The sequence below is a fragment of the Schistocerca serialis genome, chromosome 4 (assembly GCF_023864345.2).
Source record: "Schistocerca serialis cubense isolate TAMUIC-IGC-003099 chromosome 4, iqSchSeri2.2, whole genome shotgun sequence".
Taxonomy (NCBI): domain Eukaryota; kingdom Metazoa; phylum Arthropoda; class Insecta; order Orthoptera; family Acrididae; genus Schistocerca; species Schistocerca serialis.
This window is the reverse complement of record NC_064641.1, coordinates 419,566,259-419,582,907: the sequence shown is the minus strand read 5'-3', so window position 1 is coordinate 419,582,907 and position 16,649 is coordinate 419,566,259. Positions and strand designations below refer to the sequence as shown.

Here is a 16,649-nt window from a genome sequence, read left to right as displayed (position 1 = left end):
GGTGTTCTGGGACCAAGGTTCATTCCCATTCCCGGCCTGACCATACCAGTTGCCATTGTGGACCTTATTGCTTTCTCTGACATCTTAGACTGCTGTTTTGCGGAGATTTCGAGCTGTACCCGCTATCATCCTGCCTTCCTCCATCAGAAACGAGTGGAGGCAGCGCGTGTGATACCCTCTCGTCCCAGAGTTGTGAATGCTACAATGCCTTCTTTAATATGAGGGAGCTAGATCATGCTCTCAATTCATCCCAACCTTCCAACCCAAGGCCAGATGATGATCATATCCAGGTGTTGCAGCATCTTTCTCTTGCAGGCAAGCATTTTCTCCTTCGTACGTGTAATTGAATTTGGGCAAATGGCACCTAAGGCCAGTAAGGACAAACACCTTCGTTCTAGCTACTGCCCCATTTCTCTCATCAGCTGTGTTTGCAAAGTAATGGATCATATGATTCATGGTCGGTTGGTATGGTTAAAAAAAAAAAAAAAAAAAAAAAAAAAAAAAAAAAAAAAGTTTTCAGGTTACATGTTGGTTCATCCTTGTCAGCCTTCTTTATCTAGGAAAACACGGTGCCTCAGGGCTCTGTCCTGGGTATTGTCCTCTTTGCTATAGCCATTAACCATATTGTGGCCTGTCTTCTGCTGGGAATTTCTGGCTCCCTTTTCATCGACAACTTTGCAATCTATTGCTGTTCTCCATGCGCTTGTCTCCTTCCAGTTACAGAACCATCTATATTAATTTTCAGTGGCACAATGGCTTTCTTCAACTGTCTTAACATCAAGCCACTTGCTCTTTTCGTTTCCGTAACAGTGAAACTCATGGAGCTCACGCTTGATATAAAACGTTCTTTATCCTCCCATGTTTCTTACCTGGCTGCCCGCTGTGCCCAGTCCCTTATTGTTCTGTGTGTTCTAAGTGGTATTTCTGGAGGAGTGGATTGGAGAACCCTCCTCCATTTGTAGCAAACCCTTACTGTTCGAAACTAAAATGTGGATGTGTCATTTGTGCATCTGCATATCCTTCCATCATAACACAATCCATCATCGTGCAATCCATTTCGTCACTGGCGCCTTTTACACTAGTCCGGTTGAGTCTATGCAGAAGCTGCTGAACTACCAGTGTCATACCAGTGTGATGTTCTCCTTAGTGGATACGCATGCCGTTTGTCTGCCATGCACAGCCATCCAATACATGCCTCCTCCTTTGATGCCTCCCTTGACTGCCAGTAAGGGGCGCATCATTCTTCTCTGTTATCTCCTGGAGTTAACGTTCGGCCATTGCTCCAGCATCTTAACTTCATACTGCCTGCCGTATTCCTGATGGGTGTGAATCCTTCACTACCTTGGCTTCATGCGGCAGCCCATCTTCACCTTCAACTGCATTCACTTCCTAAGGAGACTATTTCGGATTCTATCTATCGCTGAAAGTTTCTCAACCTTTGCATGGATCTTAGTGATAGTACCTTCGTTTACACTGATGGCTCTAAGATTGACTGTGGTGTAGGGTGTGCCTTTGTCATTGGAACTGAACATCTGCTCGATGTTTACGTCGTAGATCTTCACCCTCTATCAGGTCACAGTACATCCGGTGACACAGGCTTTTTAATTGTCATGTACTCAGGTTCTCTTTGCCTTTCAGAGCCTCTGTGTGCTGCACACAGTCCATCCCATAATGCAACGGATCCACGATAGCATCCAATTGTTTGCTCTTGAGGGTGCCACAGTGACATTTATGTGGGTTCCAGGTCATTCAGTATGATGGGAAACGAGGCTGCTGATGCTGCTGCCAACACCACATCAGCCCACTAGCTCTTCTATTCCTTCAAGTGATCTCAGTGTTGCCGTCTATCAGCAGGTGGTGTCATGTTGGCATCACCGCTGGTCTTCTCTTCACGGAAACAAGCTCCGGGGAATTAAACCTCCCCCAGCAATTTGGCCAACCTCCTCTTGGTCCTCTTGCTGTGAGGAGATCTGTTTAGCTAGATTGTGCGTTGGGAACTGTCATTTGAGCCATCATCATTTGTTAGGTGGTGATCCTCCACCACCATGTGTCATTGTCATCAAGCTTTGACGGTTTGCCATTTCCCAACTGAATGCCATTTTTTAACCACTTACGTCTGATGTCTGTTTGCTATCTGAGTTATTGGCCATTTTAGCGAAAAATACTTGGACTGATGACTGCATCTTACTTTTTATCTGTCATAGCAATATGGCAAAGGACATTTAATCTTTAGCTTTGAACTTCCATTGTCGCTACTCCATGTGTATTCGACCTTTTGTCCAAGAGGAAGTCCTTGTTCTTTGCTCTCTTTCCTTCACTTGATTGGGCTTAGGGTGTGTAGTCACTTTTAACTTTCTTTTTTGTCTTAGTTTTCTAAGGTTCTGACATGGTGCATATGATCTTAGTTGTTTTTGCGCCCTAAAACAAAACAAAACAAAACAAATCCAGTCCTGCCCCCTTTTCCTCTTCCCCTCCCTGTGGTTCCCTTCCCACTCCCCTGTAGTTACTACTCCCTCTTTTCAAGTGGAGAAGTTGTCCACCTTCTTAGGCACCCACTGATGAAGGGACTACCTTCCAGAGCCCCTCCACCCTCTCCCCCTCCCTCCAGCATCTCTCAGGCCAGAGGTATACAAGAACAACTTGGCCATGAGACACACAGTCTGTGTGCCCCATGTTCGCCTGCTCTCTTTCATCTCTGGATTTTACAGAAGCCTGCTCTCCCTCTGTGCCGTGCCCTCCTTGACCTTTGAAAGAGGAAGAAACATAACTCCCAGGGCAAAGACAAACCCCTTCCCCACCCACGAACGCCCTCGCAACCTGAGTCTGACATCTTATTTATGGATGTCACCCTGTACTCTTTGATGATGGATGATGACCTGGCAGTACGATTGGCTCCAGCTGGTTCACCTCCCGTTTGGATACGTGCTCCGTGCTTATTGAACGGAACTGTAGTGAGTACTATTGTCAACTCTGAGTTTTAATCCCTTATTGCCTTTTACTCAGCAGCTTGTAATTCTCTTGGAATATTATTTTAGTGATGCTCAATCACCAAGCCTTCGTGGGTTCAGAACTGGGTCAGCCCTGTGAGGGCTTCCACTGGTGTTTGCACGTTGGTCCATACAGGCGTTGTTGGTACATGAATCCTCCTGCATACCGCATTGGAAGCAGTTGCTGTCTGGGTCCACTGGACTCTGCAGTCATGGTTTGCAATATTTATCTCCCTCTTGACAACCCTCAGGGGGCTCAGCATTTAGTTGCTGGGTATGGGCTTGGGCATCCAACTGAAATGTGTATCAAGGAGAATGACTTACTATTTCAGGTAATACCCATAGTAGAGCTGGAAGCATGGTTGTACACAGAACCCCAGTTACTTATTTCCAGATATTCAAGGAAGGTTGGGGGTCAGTACTGCATGGCATGCACAGATCCTGACACAGCAATAATAAACTGGCTGATACTAATATTTATCTATGTATACGGTACACAGGCATTGGAAACAGCCATGAGAAATAGATGAAATGAAAGTTTTCTTCACCACTACACAGAGTGATGGTCAGAAATTCTGTATGACATTGTCTGGTCACTTAGGTCAACACCAAACTGGTTTCTATTGTAATTGAGGACTGCTGCTGCTATTTTTTTTTTTTTATTTTTATTTTTTTTTTTATTTTCCCCTCCCTCCTGTAAGCATGGGAGATCATGTCTCCTCTTTGTCTTGTGCTTATCATGAAAACATTTATTTTTGTCTTTCCATCATAAGGCTAAAATGTTTACCTTACAACAGGCCAATATTTTATTCCAGTAAAGAGATGGAGCATTCAAATCAGATGGAATTCCTCTTCTGTTCTTCTTGACAGTGCCAATGAGACCAGTGCCTTTTGCTTCAAGAGTTATTGCTAATGAAATGCTGGTATAGTGCCAGTCATTGAACAGTGTGTGACTCTTAGCTGCTGAATTGTCAAGCAGTCATAGGGCAACATTGGTTATAGCATTGTCCTGCTCTCTGAGTACGTCAAAGTTCCAGATGTACCCCAAATCCGTCTTTGCCTCTGAAATTATGTATAGCTTTATTTCATTTCATTTCATATCGGTGTTGTTTCTGTGGCATGTGTGTTTGAAACTAAGCTATCCCTGAAATAGACAGATCGCTTCATTAGTTGTGATGTTACACTTCAGTTAGTACCCATTTTTGCACCACTTATGTATCTTCTCATACACATGCTGTAGTTTTAAGTTATGGATCGAACTCTGGCTCACCTTTAGCTGTTATTCGGTTATTGTCATTGGAGTGGAGGTTAGAAAGTATTAGCATAAATCTGTTCCTGCTCATAATGTTTGGATAAAACTGCAAGGCACCACTGTACTTATGTTCCAGTTATCTGCAGTTGACGGGTACTCACTGACACTCAATGGAAAATGATAGCAATACATTTTCGTATGTTGTCCAACGTCACTGTTACCCCTGCTGCTAGTGTGCCGTTTGGGACAAGTTGGCCAAGGAATTGCTTTTTTTGCATTTTCTGCCTAGCATATAAATAAGTTTGCTCCACGTGATGAATTAGCTCATTATGAAAGAAATAATAAAAGAAATCTGCCAAATTACATTGCTCTTAAATGTGTTATGATGTTCCTGTCAGTGCCAGTGTAGTTGAAATAGTATTTGGAATATCATCTGTCTCACTCCAATCGCCACTTCTTTCCACTCCTGCCCATTTCCTACCACTGACGTTTGCAGTCAGTGAAGTTTGTAGGGGCCAAGGAGCTGCTGGTGTCACATTTTCAGTCCCATCACAGGATTCTAAAATAATACATAAATTATAGGTGAACATTAGTACCTATGAAACATGACTGTAAACAATAGTGGCACAAAACATTGTAAAATAGTATCTAATCTTAAACATCACGCTGAAAATATACGTAAACAATATAAAAATTTACTGAAATTACTTACATTTGAGTCAGATAAAACATAAGTTTGATCTTCACCTGTGTCATCAGTATCAAAATCATCGCTAAGGTCATTCTCAGACTCCTCAAGACTGCAAAGAATTTCAGCATCGCTTAGTGAACTACTATCAGACATACTGCTCCAAATATACAACGCGCTTGCACTGATGTCTCACACCCAAATGGCTGTCTTTGTTGTTTCCATTATCAGACTGCATTTTGGCAGAAATATATACTAGAAGCATTTATGTGCTTTCCAGTATCTGACACACACAATATTAGTCATGAGGGTCAAGTGGGGCGAGCTAACAACTGACTGGTGAGCACTACCCATAATATTATGGGCCTGGCAGTTCTTAAAAAAGAAGCACACTGCTTGTAATTTATGGGGAAGGCATTCTTCTGTACTCTGCTACCAATGTAATATTACGGCACTGTAAGTGTTAAAGAACATCTTTGAGGACTTCACTTTCCTGGTGATGAATCAGTGAAGTTGTGGCTTCAACAAAGTCAAACATCCTGCAATGACGGTAGTAACAAACTGGTCTCTTGTTGGCAAAAATGTTTTGTCACCAGGGTGGCTATTTTGAGAGATAAGTATGTAAACATGAAGAATAAAGATGTAGGATGTTAATAACATTTGTTTTATTTAAAATGCTTTAAGAGTTTCCTCACAAAAAAAATTGGAGGCATTACTTTTCATCACACCTCTGTACAATTAAAGTTGTGTGTGCACCTCTCTCTACATATATTGTTAAAATTTGCTACATGCAGTTTCAACTAGTGTGAATTTCGAGCAGCAGTTCAGAATGAATTTTTGTTATTATATTGAAATTCTTGTGGTCTCTCACATGCCTTTAGAGTGCACTGTGAGTATCATATAAGTTAATTTCCTTGTCCACAATCTTATGGGGGCAGGCGAAGTTTGAACGTATTATCTTCTTTTGTAGCTCACAATGCTAGTAAAAGTTTTCATCACCAACATTGGCCACTGAAATTGGATTGGTCTCTGTTTACCATTGCTTCAAATTCTAGACTTGCTTCAGCATTTTAGTTCTTCAAAGACTGTTCCTGAAGTATGGTGTTTCTCTTGCAAATATGAGCTTTCTCGTAAACTGTGGCATTCAATAAGTCACATTCCTGCCGCCACCCCCTTCTGCATGTTTCTTGAGCGAGAGACTAGTGAATGCCATCAGGTTTGGGTATTCCTACCTGACCACTGTGCAACACAGTATTGTCACAGGGAATGGGGTCTTGGCTTACAATCACAATGATGGTACAAACCACTGTAAAAGAAAAAAGACCTCAATCTTAAGATATGCTTGTGTGCTGTGGGACGCGTGGCTGTTGAGGCGGAACAGTCATTGATGGTCAACCTCTGGGAAACCCGTTGCAACTCAGTGGTGTAAGGCTTCCCCAAGGAAGTAGGTCTCTGTCTATGTGGATTTTTGTATACCTAGCTGCTTGTGAAACGCTATAGCAAATCCACAAAATCAAAGCTTTCCCAACGCAATGGATGTATCATCTCTGAGTATGCACACCTATTCTCCCAAGAGATCATTGATACTTAAATGTATTTAGTAATGGTGTTACAAATGCTAGTAATCTGACCACACATCATTGGGTTGTTGGGTTGCAGGGGTGAAGCTACTTGCAAGAAATGTGTAGAGGCATCCCATAATCTGGCACTGAATGCCTGTGTCCAGCTGTCTGCATCAACTGCTCTGGGAACCACCCAACCGGGAGCCAAGGCTGCCCGGTATTAGCTGAAGAACAAGAAATGAAAGTTACAAAGCATGTGTCTTCAGCAGAAGCTAAGAAAGAATACAAGGCTACAAAATCTCCTGTCTGCCACCTCTTATACTTTGTTGACGAAGAAACCTGTCTATGCATGGATACAGTGTTCAATGATGCAGTCCCACCATATGCGTCTGTACCAGGCAAAGCAAAAAGAGTAAAGGTACAGCAACATAGGTAGCCATGACATAAGTGGAAGGTATAACTTGAACAATGAGTGTAGAGAAGGCACCTTAAAAACAGAACGCCTCTCAACTTTCCATTTTGCTGTCCCCAGGTTCTATCAGATGTCATATTGCTGTGTCTGACTGATGAAAAGGACAGCATGATGTTGGATACCTCATCACTAGACCCAGACAGGATGCCTCATCACCAGACCCAGACAGCCCCTCCACTCCCAGTTGTGCTATCAGAGCTTGACTGTCCAGGCCCAACCACAGTGCTAGAATGGCTTCCATGAATGTTTACAGGACTTGTTTGGAGGAATTGAGATTCACTGTACAGGACAAACCTTTTTGCTTCTATCTCCAAGGGACTTGCTGTAAAAATACATGTACACTATGTGATCAAAAGTATCTGGACACCTAGCTGAAAATGACTTAAAAGTTTGTGGCACCCTCCATCGGTAATGCTGGAATTCAAACTGGTATTGGCCCACCCTTAGCCTTGATGACAGCTTGCATTCTCACAAGCATAATTCAATCAGGTGCTGGAAGGTTTTATGGGGAATGGCAGCCCACTCTTCACGGAGTGCTGCACTGAGAAGAGGTATCGATGGCAGTCGGTGAGGCCTGGCACAAAGTCAGCGTTCCAAACATTCCAAAGATGTTCTAAAGGATTCAGATCAGAACTCTGTGCAGACCAGTCCATTACAGTGCCACAGGCCTTGCATTATGAACAGCCGGCAGCTGTGGCTGAGCGGTTGTAGGCTCTTCAGTCTGGAACCGCGCAATCACTATGGTCGCAGGTTTGAATCCTGCCTCGGGCATGGATGTGTGTGATGCCCTTAGGTTAGTTAGGTTTAAGTAGTTCTAAGTTCTAGGGGACTGATGACCTCAGTGTTAAGTCCCATAGTGCTCAGAGCCATTTGAACATTTTGAATAAGAGCATTATGAACAGGTGCTCAATCGTGTTGAAAGATGCAATTGCCATCCCCAAATTGTTCTTCAACAGTAGGAAGCAAGAATGTGCTTAAGACATCAATGTAGGACTGTGCTGTTATAGTGCCATGCAAAACGACGACAGCATAACACCACTGCCTCAGAATTTTACTGTTGGCACTACACACGCTGTCAGATGACGTTCACTGAGCATTCGCAGTACCCACACTCTGCCATGGGATCGCCACATTTTGTACCATGTTTCGTCACTCCACACAACGTTTTTCCACTGTTCAGGCGTACAATGTTTACGATCCATGTGGCATCTGCTTGAGTTTTTTAAAGTCTTTATGTGACCTCAGCTTGAAACAGATCCAGATTTATGGATCACAAAGATCTTCACACCTCAAAATGCTGTATGCAGTTCATCGCAAGGTTATTACACTCTCAGCCGGGGCTTATCTTAAGAGTCCAGTTGCTAGCTTGTGTGCAGAGGCTGGCGAGCCTTCACTGTCTATTCAATGTCTTTTCCTCATGGTACACCAAGCACACATGCTCTTTCTCAAAATCACCAGCATTCACTTCTGTTGCCCAGCACCACTAGAACATACATTCTGTAAACTTCTACAGGCACCGAGGCAGGTCATTTGAGATCTGTGCGAAGGGAAGCCGTGAGTTGTTGTAGGTGGATAGCATTAAAGTTCAAAGTGATGGGTCATGTAGGGTGTCCCCCGGCTATTAGAGAGGCCCAAGTTACTTTTTGAATTGAGTGGGTACAGGAGTAGTTTTATCCTAGATTATATTTTTAAAACTAAATTTTGAAATATTTTCAATTTCCACCAGATTTTATTAATGTTTACACTTATACTGTAGAGGTTTGATAAGGTGTACCCTGTGAATATGATGGTGCGAGAAGTATAAGATGCTCTCCTTTTCATGCTAAGCCAGGAAAAGGAAATAATTTTCTGCTGGTTTTCAGAACACAAAGGTATTTGGGAAAATCAACTCAGAGGTGCAGTTACCAAGGAGACTTGTTCCCTTCCATCTTCTGCTCACTGTTGTGTCCCTGGAGGCTATTGCCATATACATGACACAGAAAGCCGTGAGTTGGTGTGAGGCTCAGTGGTTGGATGTGAGTAATAATGAGCTGCTGTCAGTGAAACTTTCACTGCGACAGTGGCTTACCTCCTCACGACCACAAGAAGAAATAGCCTTTACAGGACTTTGAATGGGAGAATGCCTATTGACACATGGCTTTCTCTTATGTTGTGAGGAGATACCAGTGTGTCATAGATGTTGAACACAGCTGCTGATATGTCATATTGTAATTGAGTGTGTCTTATACAATGGCCTGAGGACAGATCTAGGTCTCCCACAGGAATGCCCCTATTTTAACTGATAATGGGGCAAGTGTGCTCCAGGTTTCAAGGTTTTGTGTGATGTCAGGACTCCTGGGATGTGAGATTTTATAGTGTTGTTGAGTTCCTTGGTCATCCATTATTTTTATGTAGTCACCCAGCTACTGTAATCTGTTCCCTTTGTAACTCTGTGCTGGCTTTTTATCCTTGGTTTTATCTAGTTATTCTGGTGCATTTTATCAGAATTTTGTGGTTTGTCTTTCATTACTTATTTTTAATAGATTTCATCACCCTTCTCTCTCTCTCTCTCTCTCTCTCTCTCTCTCTCTCTCTCTCTCTCTCTCTCATGCAGTAGCGTGCACTAATTACCTCGCTGTTAGGTACCCTAACAGGCAAATAATAATGATAATCATGTGTCCAGCATTATAACAAAACCCATGTGATTTTCTGTTGTCAAAACAATTTAGCCTTTTTAGCTATCGCAAAAAGTGAATAAAACCTTCGAGCATGAAATGAGTCGGCAGTGTCAGTTAAACAATTTCTACGAAGTACTGTGCAAGGATTATCTAATGGGGCACAAAAATACTGTGAACCCATTTAGTTAACAATTATTCTGATTTTTATAAGCCCCTACCCTCTCATCCAGTTAGATAATACTTTGAAATGGTGTTCATTTGGATCCCTTTGGACTGCAAAAAAGGTCTCCTGTCCTGTGAAAGGTACTTTAATAGTTCATCCCAGTAATCAGATGTCAATTTTTATGCAATCAGTTTCCTCAAACATCCCACTCTCCAAATATAATGGAAATATTTCAAGTTTCTGATCACCATGATAGATGATTTATTTGGATTTCAACCAAGTTAATTATTCCATTGTTTGCACACAATATTTTGAGGACTGTATTATGTGTCTCCATAAGGTGCTGCAAACATTAAACCCGCGTGTTTTTGCTTTCTGGGTCATATTCTCACTGAAGAGCTGAGACATGGGTTTGCAAAGGAATGAGCACGCAGATCGATAAACAAGTGGCAGTGCCTATAAGCAGGAGGTCTGTTAAAGAAATGGAGACACCATAAAAACAGTAGAAGGCAAAATAGCTGCTTACGCTCACCCAAAATTGGCAGAAATATCAACATTTCATAGAGTAATAGCATGAGACCAAAAAAATAAAAGCACATAAAAGGGTGCAGTAGATTACAGCTAATTAACTCTACTATAAATACAGCACCAACAATAACTTGCAGTTTGGTTGGATTCCAGGCAGTGAGTGTACTCGGGATTACCTTCACAGCGACTGGTGAATAACACAAGGTTAAACTTAGAAATGTCATACACATTCTGTGTTCACATGAGGCTTCCAATACTGCCTCTGGTTGGTCATTTAATTACCAGAATGTCAGTTCTCAAAATGCAGTGCTAGTGGCTGTGTCCTTTTCCACAACTGATTTTCTCTCCTGTGTAACTGCTTAATAGTTTTTTTAAATTCACATAGCTTGCCACTTGCTTGTTATGTTGGCTGATCTGGACAAAGTGATTTTATGTGTGAACTGAAGGAAAAGGAACATTAAGCTGAAGAGGAAGTTATTCATTTCCCTTGGTTAACTGAAATACATTCTACCTTTTTTTTATTCATAAAGAGACAAATAAATGACATTTTACAGCACTAGGAAAATCTGATTAGCAACAAACCTATATTCAACCTGTATGGCTGATATGTAAATTGCTATACCAACTCTCTCCCAGAAAGGAGTGTTTAAAAACTTAAAGACAGAAATATTATTATTTATTTTTTGCTGTAGGATTGAAAACAACTATAGATCACATTTCATCAGTATACAATGCCTTTACAGTGTATTGGTTATTTTTTAAGTGGAGCCGGAATGATCCATCTCCTCCTTGTTAATTTTAGCAAATAGAAGGAACATTTTTTCTAAAACCATTAAACATATTGCCCTGAAATTTGGACTACATGTTCAGTGAATATTTCTCTTCAAAGTTATAATGCCATATTAAGAAGTATTTATTGGTTTTTGTTTTACAATTTTTTTAAAACAGATGCTTACTTTTTTCTCTAAAATTTTGCACTTTTCTTCTATAACCCTTGAATTATACAATATTTTTTACAATTTGTTATAAAAATGAAGGAAAAGAAGTAAACAATATTGTGTGTAAATTTCAGTGATATACTGTTAGCAGTTTTTGAGAAAATGTTCCTCAAAGATGAAAATTTTAAAGTTACGGGTAATGGGTTCCAAAGTTTTTTAATACATTCCTGCCCCATATAATGGATTATCAGCATCCTCATCTTTTTCCAGTGTTAGTTTCCTTTTCACTGGTCTTTTCTTCCCTTTTGCTGCATGTTGTAGGCTTTTGTCTCCTCTTCCTGCACCTCTTAGTCTTTCATTAATTAGGCACATTATGAAAATGGTGTTGTGTCCTGGTTGGAAACCTGAACGTTTCAGCACATCACATTTGATAATGTTTTCTTCATTGTATGTTGCCACTGCATCACACACTCCAAAATGCAATGTTTTTATCTGTACAAACACTGTTTTGGGAATCCTAATCCAAATTAAATTATTTACACTTTCATTTGGATTTTGTGTTTTCCCATGTAAACACTTTTCCAATAAACTAGGCTGTGATAAATCTCTGAATATGGGCTTAATTACATCAATTACAGCATTTGGCAAACTGTTTTTATAGGCATATTCCTTTCCTGATTGGTACCCACACCATGAGTCATCACTTGTTGGGCACAATGCATGTTGTGGGTGCTCATTTGTTGATGCAGTATGAAAAAAATAATGCCCATACTGCTCTCCTCATATGCTCAATGCTTCTTGTATTTTGACTAATTGCACACCCATAATACCTCTCCAATCTGTCAGTTGCTTCATCTGTCAACCTTTCTCTTCTTCCAAGGGTTTTACCATCACTAAGCTTCTGGGATCCTAATGTCTGCTTTAGTTTGCGCAAGTGACCCCCATGCGCTTCTGCGCATGTCCAATGCACTCCTGTTTTTTAATGTGAATTTCAGTGCCATAAGGTTAGAGTTCCTCTACAGCTTTATATCCCTTAGAATCACCATCTCCTAGGTAGTTAGTGTATCGTACATTATACAACTCCTGTGATCTGGAAAAAATTGCTTTCACTCCCTCTACTTCCATCGCTCCACTCGTGCCGTGAAAATTTGCTTCACAACTTTCACTATGTTAGTCCTTGGAATTGCCCTTACATCTACAATGTTTTGAGAGAATAGCAACATCAATTACATTACAACTGTATCAACTGGTAGCTGTCACAACTCCATTTAGAGATTTATGACCTCTACATTCCCATGATCCATCTAAAGCAACAGTTAAAATCTCTAAAATTCCCATTATCTGTCACAGCTTCTTCAACTGCTTTCTTCATTGTTGCTTGAGCAAATTCTTCAGCAGAAGATCCCACCAATTCATTATAAAATCCAAACTCGACTGGTGGTCTTGGCAAGTTCATAATTCCACATAACGTTGTCCCTGCAGCACTGCCCTTGCCAATGCAATGCAAGCCATACGCTAGCCTAACATTTATATCATACACCTTCTTTCCACTATTACCATTACAAGGAATACTCTTAGAATTAGAAAACGAAACTGTTGCAGCACATTGGTTACACTTCAATAACATATTACATGTCAAACCAATGTGTGAAGTTATTTGCAATTTCAGTCCTCTTTCTTTGCAAACTTGGCATAAGACATTATGTTTCAAAATATTGGAGAGCAAGAAAATGTTAATTATTTCATTCACATCATTATTGCCACTTTCATAGTTTTCAAATGTTTCTTTGCTGTCACAAAGTTTCTTGCTGGAAGTAGTTCTGTCACATTCATTTGGAGTAGTCGGTGAAGCAGTCTGAGCAGCATCTCCCTTTGAAACAACAAAAGATTTCTTCTTCCACTCATTGTGCCTTTTCTTAAACACTCGATTGCTGAAACAGCGCATATTGATATCCACAAACCAAATACGTAAAACAAGTACGAGCAAAATTCGTCAAATATGCAAAATTGAACAGCTAAACAACACAAAGCAAACTCCACAAGTCCACACACATGGTATAGGTTTTATATTTACTGATATGAACAGTCACTTGTCACAGAAATAAAGCCATATAACGTTGGAAAACAAAACACTGTCTAATTCCACAAACATACCCTGCTTGCAGCCAGCGAGTGGCGCCGTCGGATGTGACACACCAAGTTGCTACAATTGTTTACGCGGCGCGTCAACTTTGCAGCAATAAAACACACACTTAGAATTCACTTGGAAGGGTGAAACTTGATTTGTTTTATTCAGAAAACTCGAAATAGTTTTGTAATCAAAAAAACCTAAAAACATTAATTTTGTCATTTTCATCATTCCGGCTCCCCTTAAGAGTTTTTCTTAATTATTATTGTGGCTGAGATATTTGAAAGTATGTTGCGACATTACATCAAAAATAAGAATCGTACAAAATTAGAAGTTCGTCATTATTTCCTCTTGGATATGGTTTTGTTTGTATTCTATGAAAAAGTGCCGTTGACAGGTCATGAAGTGCATTTCAGGGCCTTTGTTTGCTGCAAAACAAAGCAAGAGGAAACAGCTTCATAGTAATGTTGGGCAGACTTTAGCAGTGTTGTAAGATTATTGGCGATAAAACTGTTGAAATATTGATTTTATTTTACAGGAGCCTCCACCACCATATCATTCAACAACGGGGAAGAAAGACCAGTAGGACTCAGCTTACAGAGAAGGCACAACATTTTGGGCATGCATAGTTGTACCTATGTATTACTCAAAGTGCGGATAAAAACTTGTCTTAATTATTATCCAAGCAAAAGACCAAAACTGGCAGTTGTTCAAGGCAAGAAATTTTGATGCACAGTTCAATAGAAAATGAAGTAATAAATGTTTAATGTGATTGTGACATTTCCTTACATAATAGCTTAATAGGTTGTTGGTTCTTGATGGTTTTTGTCAGTTGTCCTTGGGAATCTGTAGATGTGTGTGTGTGCTTGTAATATATGTATTTGTAAGGTGTATCGAACACCTACATGACAGTGTATTTTAATTTCCTGCATCAATTTTAATTGTACAACAGCACTTTCAAACTGTCAGTTAACACTTGCTATTTAAATAAGATCTGTTTGGGGCACTGTTCCCCACCAATTGCTATGTGCCGTTTGTTGTTCCCTTACTGGGTGTGATCATTTCCAATACAATAAATATGGACTATCTATGCATAGGTTACAAATAATAAAGATATCCCTTGTATATAAGGCATCATGCATAATTCTGATTGTTATCTGTTTATAAGATATTATTACAGAAAATATATGAATAGCTGGGTCTTTGAATGTGCACAAGTATTCAGCTTCAGTTGTAGTAACAGTCTTGCTTTTTAAATTCATTCAATAAACTCATTTATTTTCCTGTATGTAATTATTTCAGTTTCATTTGCAATACTTGTACTTAACAGTTTTTCCCTTGATTGTTACACTACAGTATACAAATCCAATATACTATGCAATTTTTGTGCATGTGAAAGCTATAATAGTTATTAAAAATAGTGAGATTCATAATTTTAAAAATGTTTACTGTGAGAAATACTGTTTGTTGGATCTAGAGTGAAGAATTTTAGTTCTAAAAATGGATTGGGAGAACATACTTCCTGCCCTTCAGTCTCTAATTTGTCGTATCCCTTAATGCCTACAACCTCGGCCATCTCTCATCATGCAGAATCAATTATTGCTAGCAAAGTTGGATTTTTCCGTGGAGTCCTTACACCCAAATACTTTACTGCAATTCAGAGAATGAAAAGTATCTTTGCACTAAAAACTTGGTGTAGTTTTGTGGCCTACTCCCATGTGCCACTGCCAAAAATACTCATAAGATACTGTTAGTAGGCTGTTTGGATGCTGGCTTGAACTGGAAACTGATGCACGATTACACAATATGAAATGGAACACTGATTTAAAATATGTGTTCATTGATCAGATTTCAAATATAAAACTGAAGCTGTCATGACTCCAAAGGTTTATTTTCCTACAGCATGATATGGACACCAAAAATTTTAATGATGATTCCTATACTGTTATCTTGAAGACCAAACTGCAAAATTATGATGGAAAATACTGAGTGGAATACAGAAATGGAAGAAGTAAAAATAAAAACTTGCTGTATAGTAGAATTCTTGAGTAGTCAGTAAACTAGCTTGAAAATCTACAAAACTACTAGTCACATTGCCTTATGAGAACACAGTATCATTGTACAGAATCATTCTATTGCATCATCTTGGGTAATAAATTTATTTTAATGCTCTTCCACTGTGGAAGGTTGTTGAATCTACATTTTAACACTGAGTTTAACAATCACAACATTATATCCAAAGTGGATAAAATCAAATAAATCTAAAGTCAAAAGTGGGCAATAAAAGCAGTGTTCTGAGGCCTACTTGCTTGACTGTAGGGAATGTGAATTTATCTTGAAGAGAGTTGAAAAAAAATAGCCAGATTCTTTAGAATATCATAAAGCAACTGGAGAAGTGTTAAGCTATGTGGCTGATTTGAGTAGGTATTCAAATAACACATAGTCATTGTAGGAACTACTAACTACTCGGTAAGATCATTGATCCAGATTAAGCCACTTACTGACTAGCTTTGGCTGTCAGTCTCATATATGCTTATGCACACAAAATGGTCATGAGTGGCAGTTATGCACAGTTGATATGCAGCTTTAAATGGCTGCATTTTTGCTTGACTTGCTGGTGAATCTGCTCTAAGGTAATTTGGAAACAGTAGTTTATCGCGCGCGCGCGCGCACACACACACACACACACACACACACACACACACACACACACACAAGAATTGAGTTTTGTTGAATAAAGTTGTTTTTACACTTCCATCGAATTAGTCTAGTTTTCTTTTTGGTATATTTTGCATTCAAAATCATAAATGTTTAGTTAAAAAACAGTGATGTATGTAAAAGTTTTTGCTTTTTCTGTGGCATAGAGATATTTGGTTCTCAGATTCCCGTTACATCATTAACTTAACACTTGGCACGTACAGAACTGCAGCCAAAGCGTGTCAAGAATTCCAGATACTAATTACAAAGGTGTTTCAATGCTTATTTGAGAGTGATTAATAAGCTATGTTAGAATCGGACACATGCACTTCATGCCAGAAATAATAAGCAACAAGGTAAATTTATATACTGAAGGGGGGAAAAGCTGCTTTGATTGGAAACAGAGGTACATGAAGTATGCACTCCAACATGCTATGTTGTAGCTTGCACAGTATACTTTAGATGAAAATAAATATTTCTTGCAACACAACTGTGGTATTAGACAACAGCAATAAATACTATAATGTTCTAGCTGTACAACACCTGAGAAATACTGATGACATTGCAATCTCCTGGT

The 16,649-nt window shown here is 39.8% G+C and overlaps 1 protein-coding gene across 1 annotated transcript in view; it reads left to right on the top strand.

Moving 5' to 3' along the window:
- Nucleotides 1-14,668, top strand: part of LOC126475004 (WW domain-binding protein 2) — a 133,386-nt gene extending 118,718 nt beyond the window's left edge. The window contains exon 7 of the mRNA XM_050102543.1: nt 13,914-14,668. Within this exon, the coding sequence (XP_049958500.1) occupies nt 13,914-13,961 (48 nt within the window). The 3' untranslated portion in view covers nt 13,962-14,668. The remainder of the gene's footprint in view (nt 1-13,913) is intronic.
- The last annotated feature ends 1,981 nt before the right edge of the window (nt 14,669-16,649 follow it).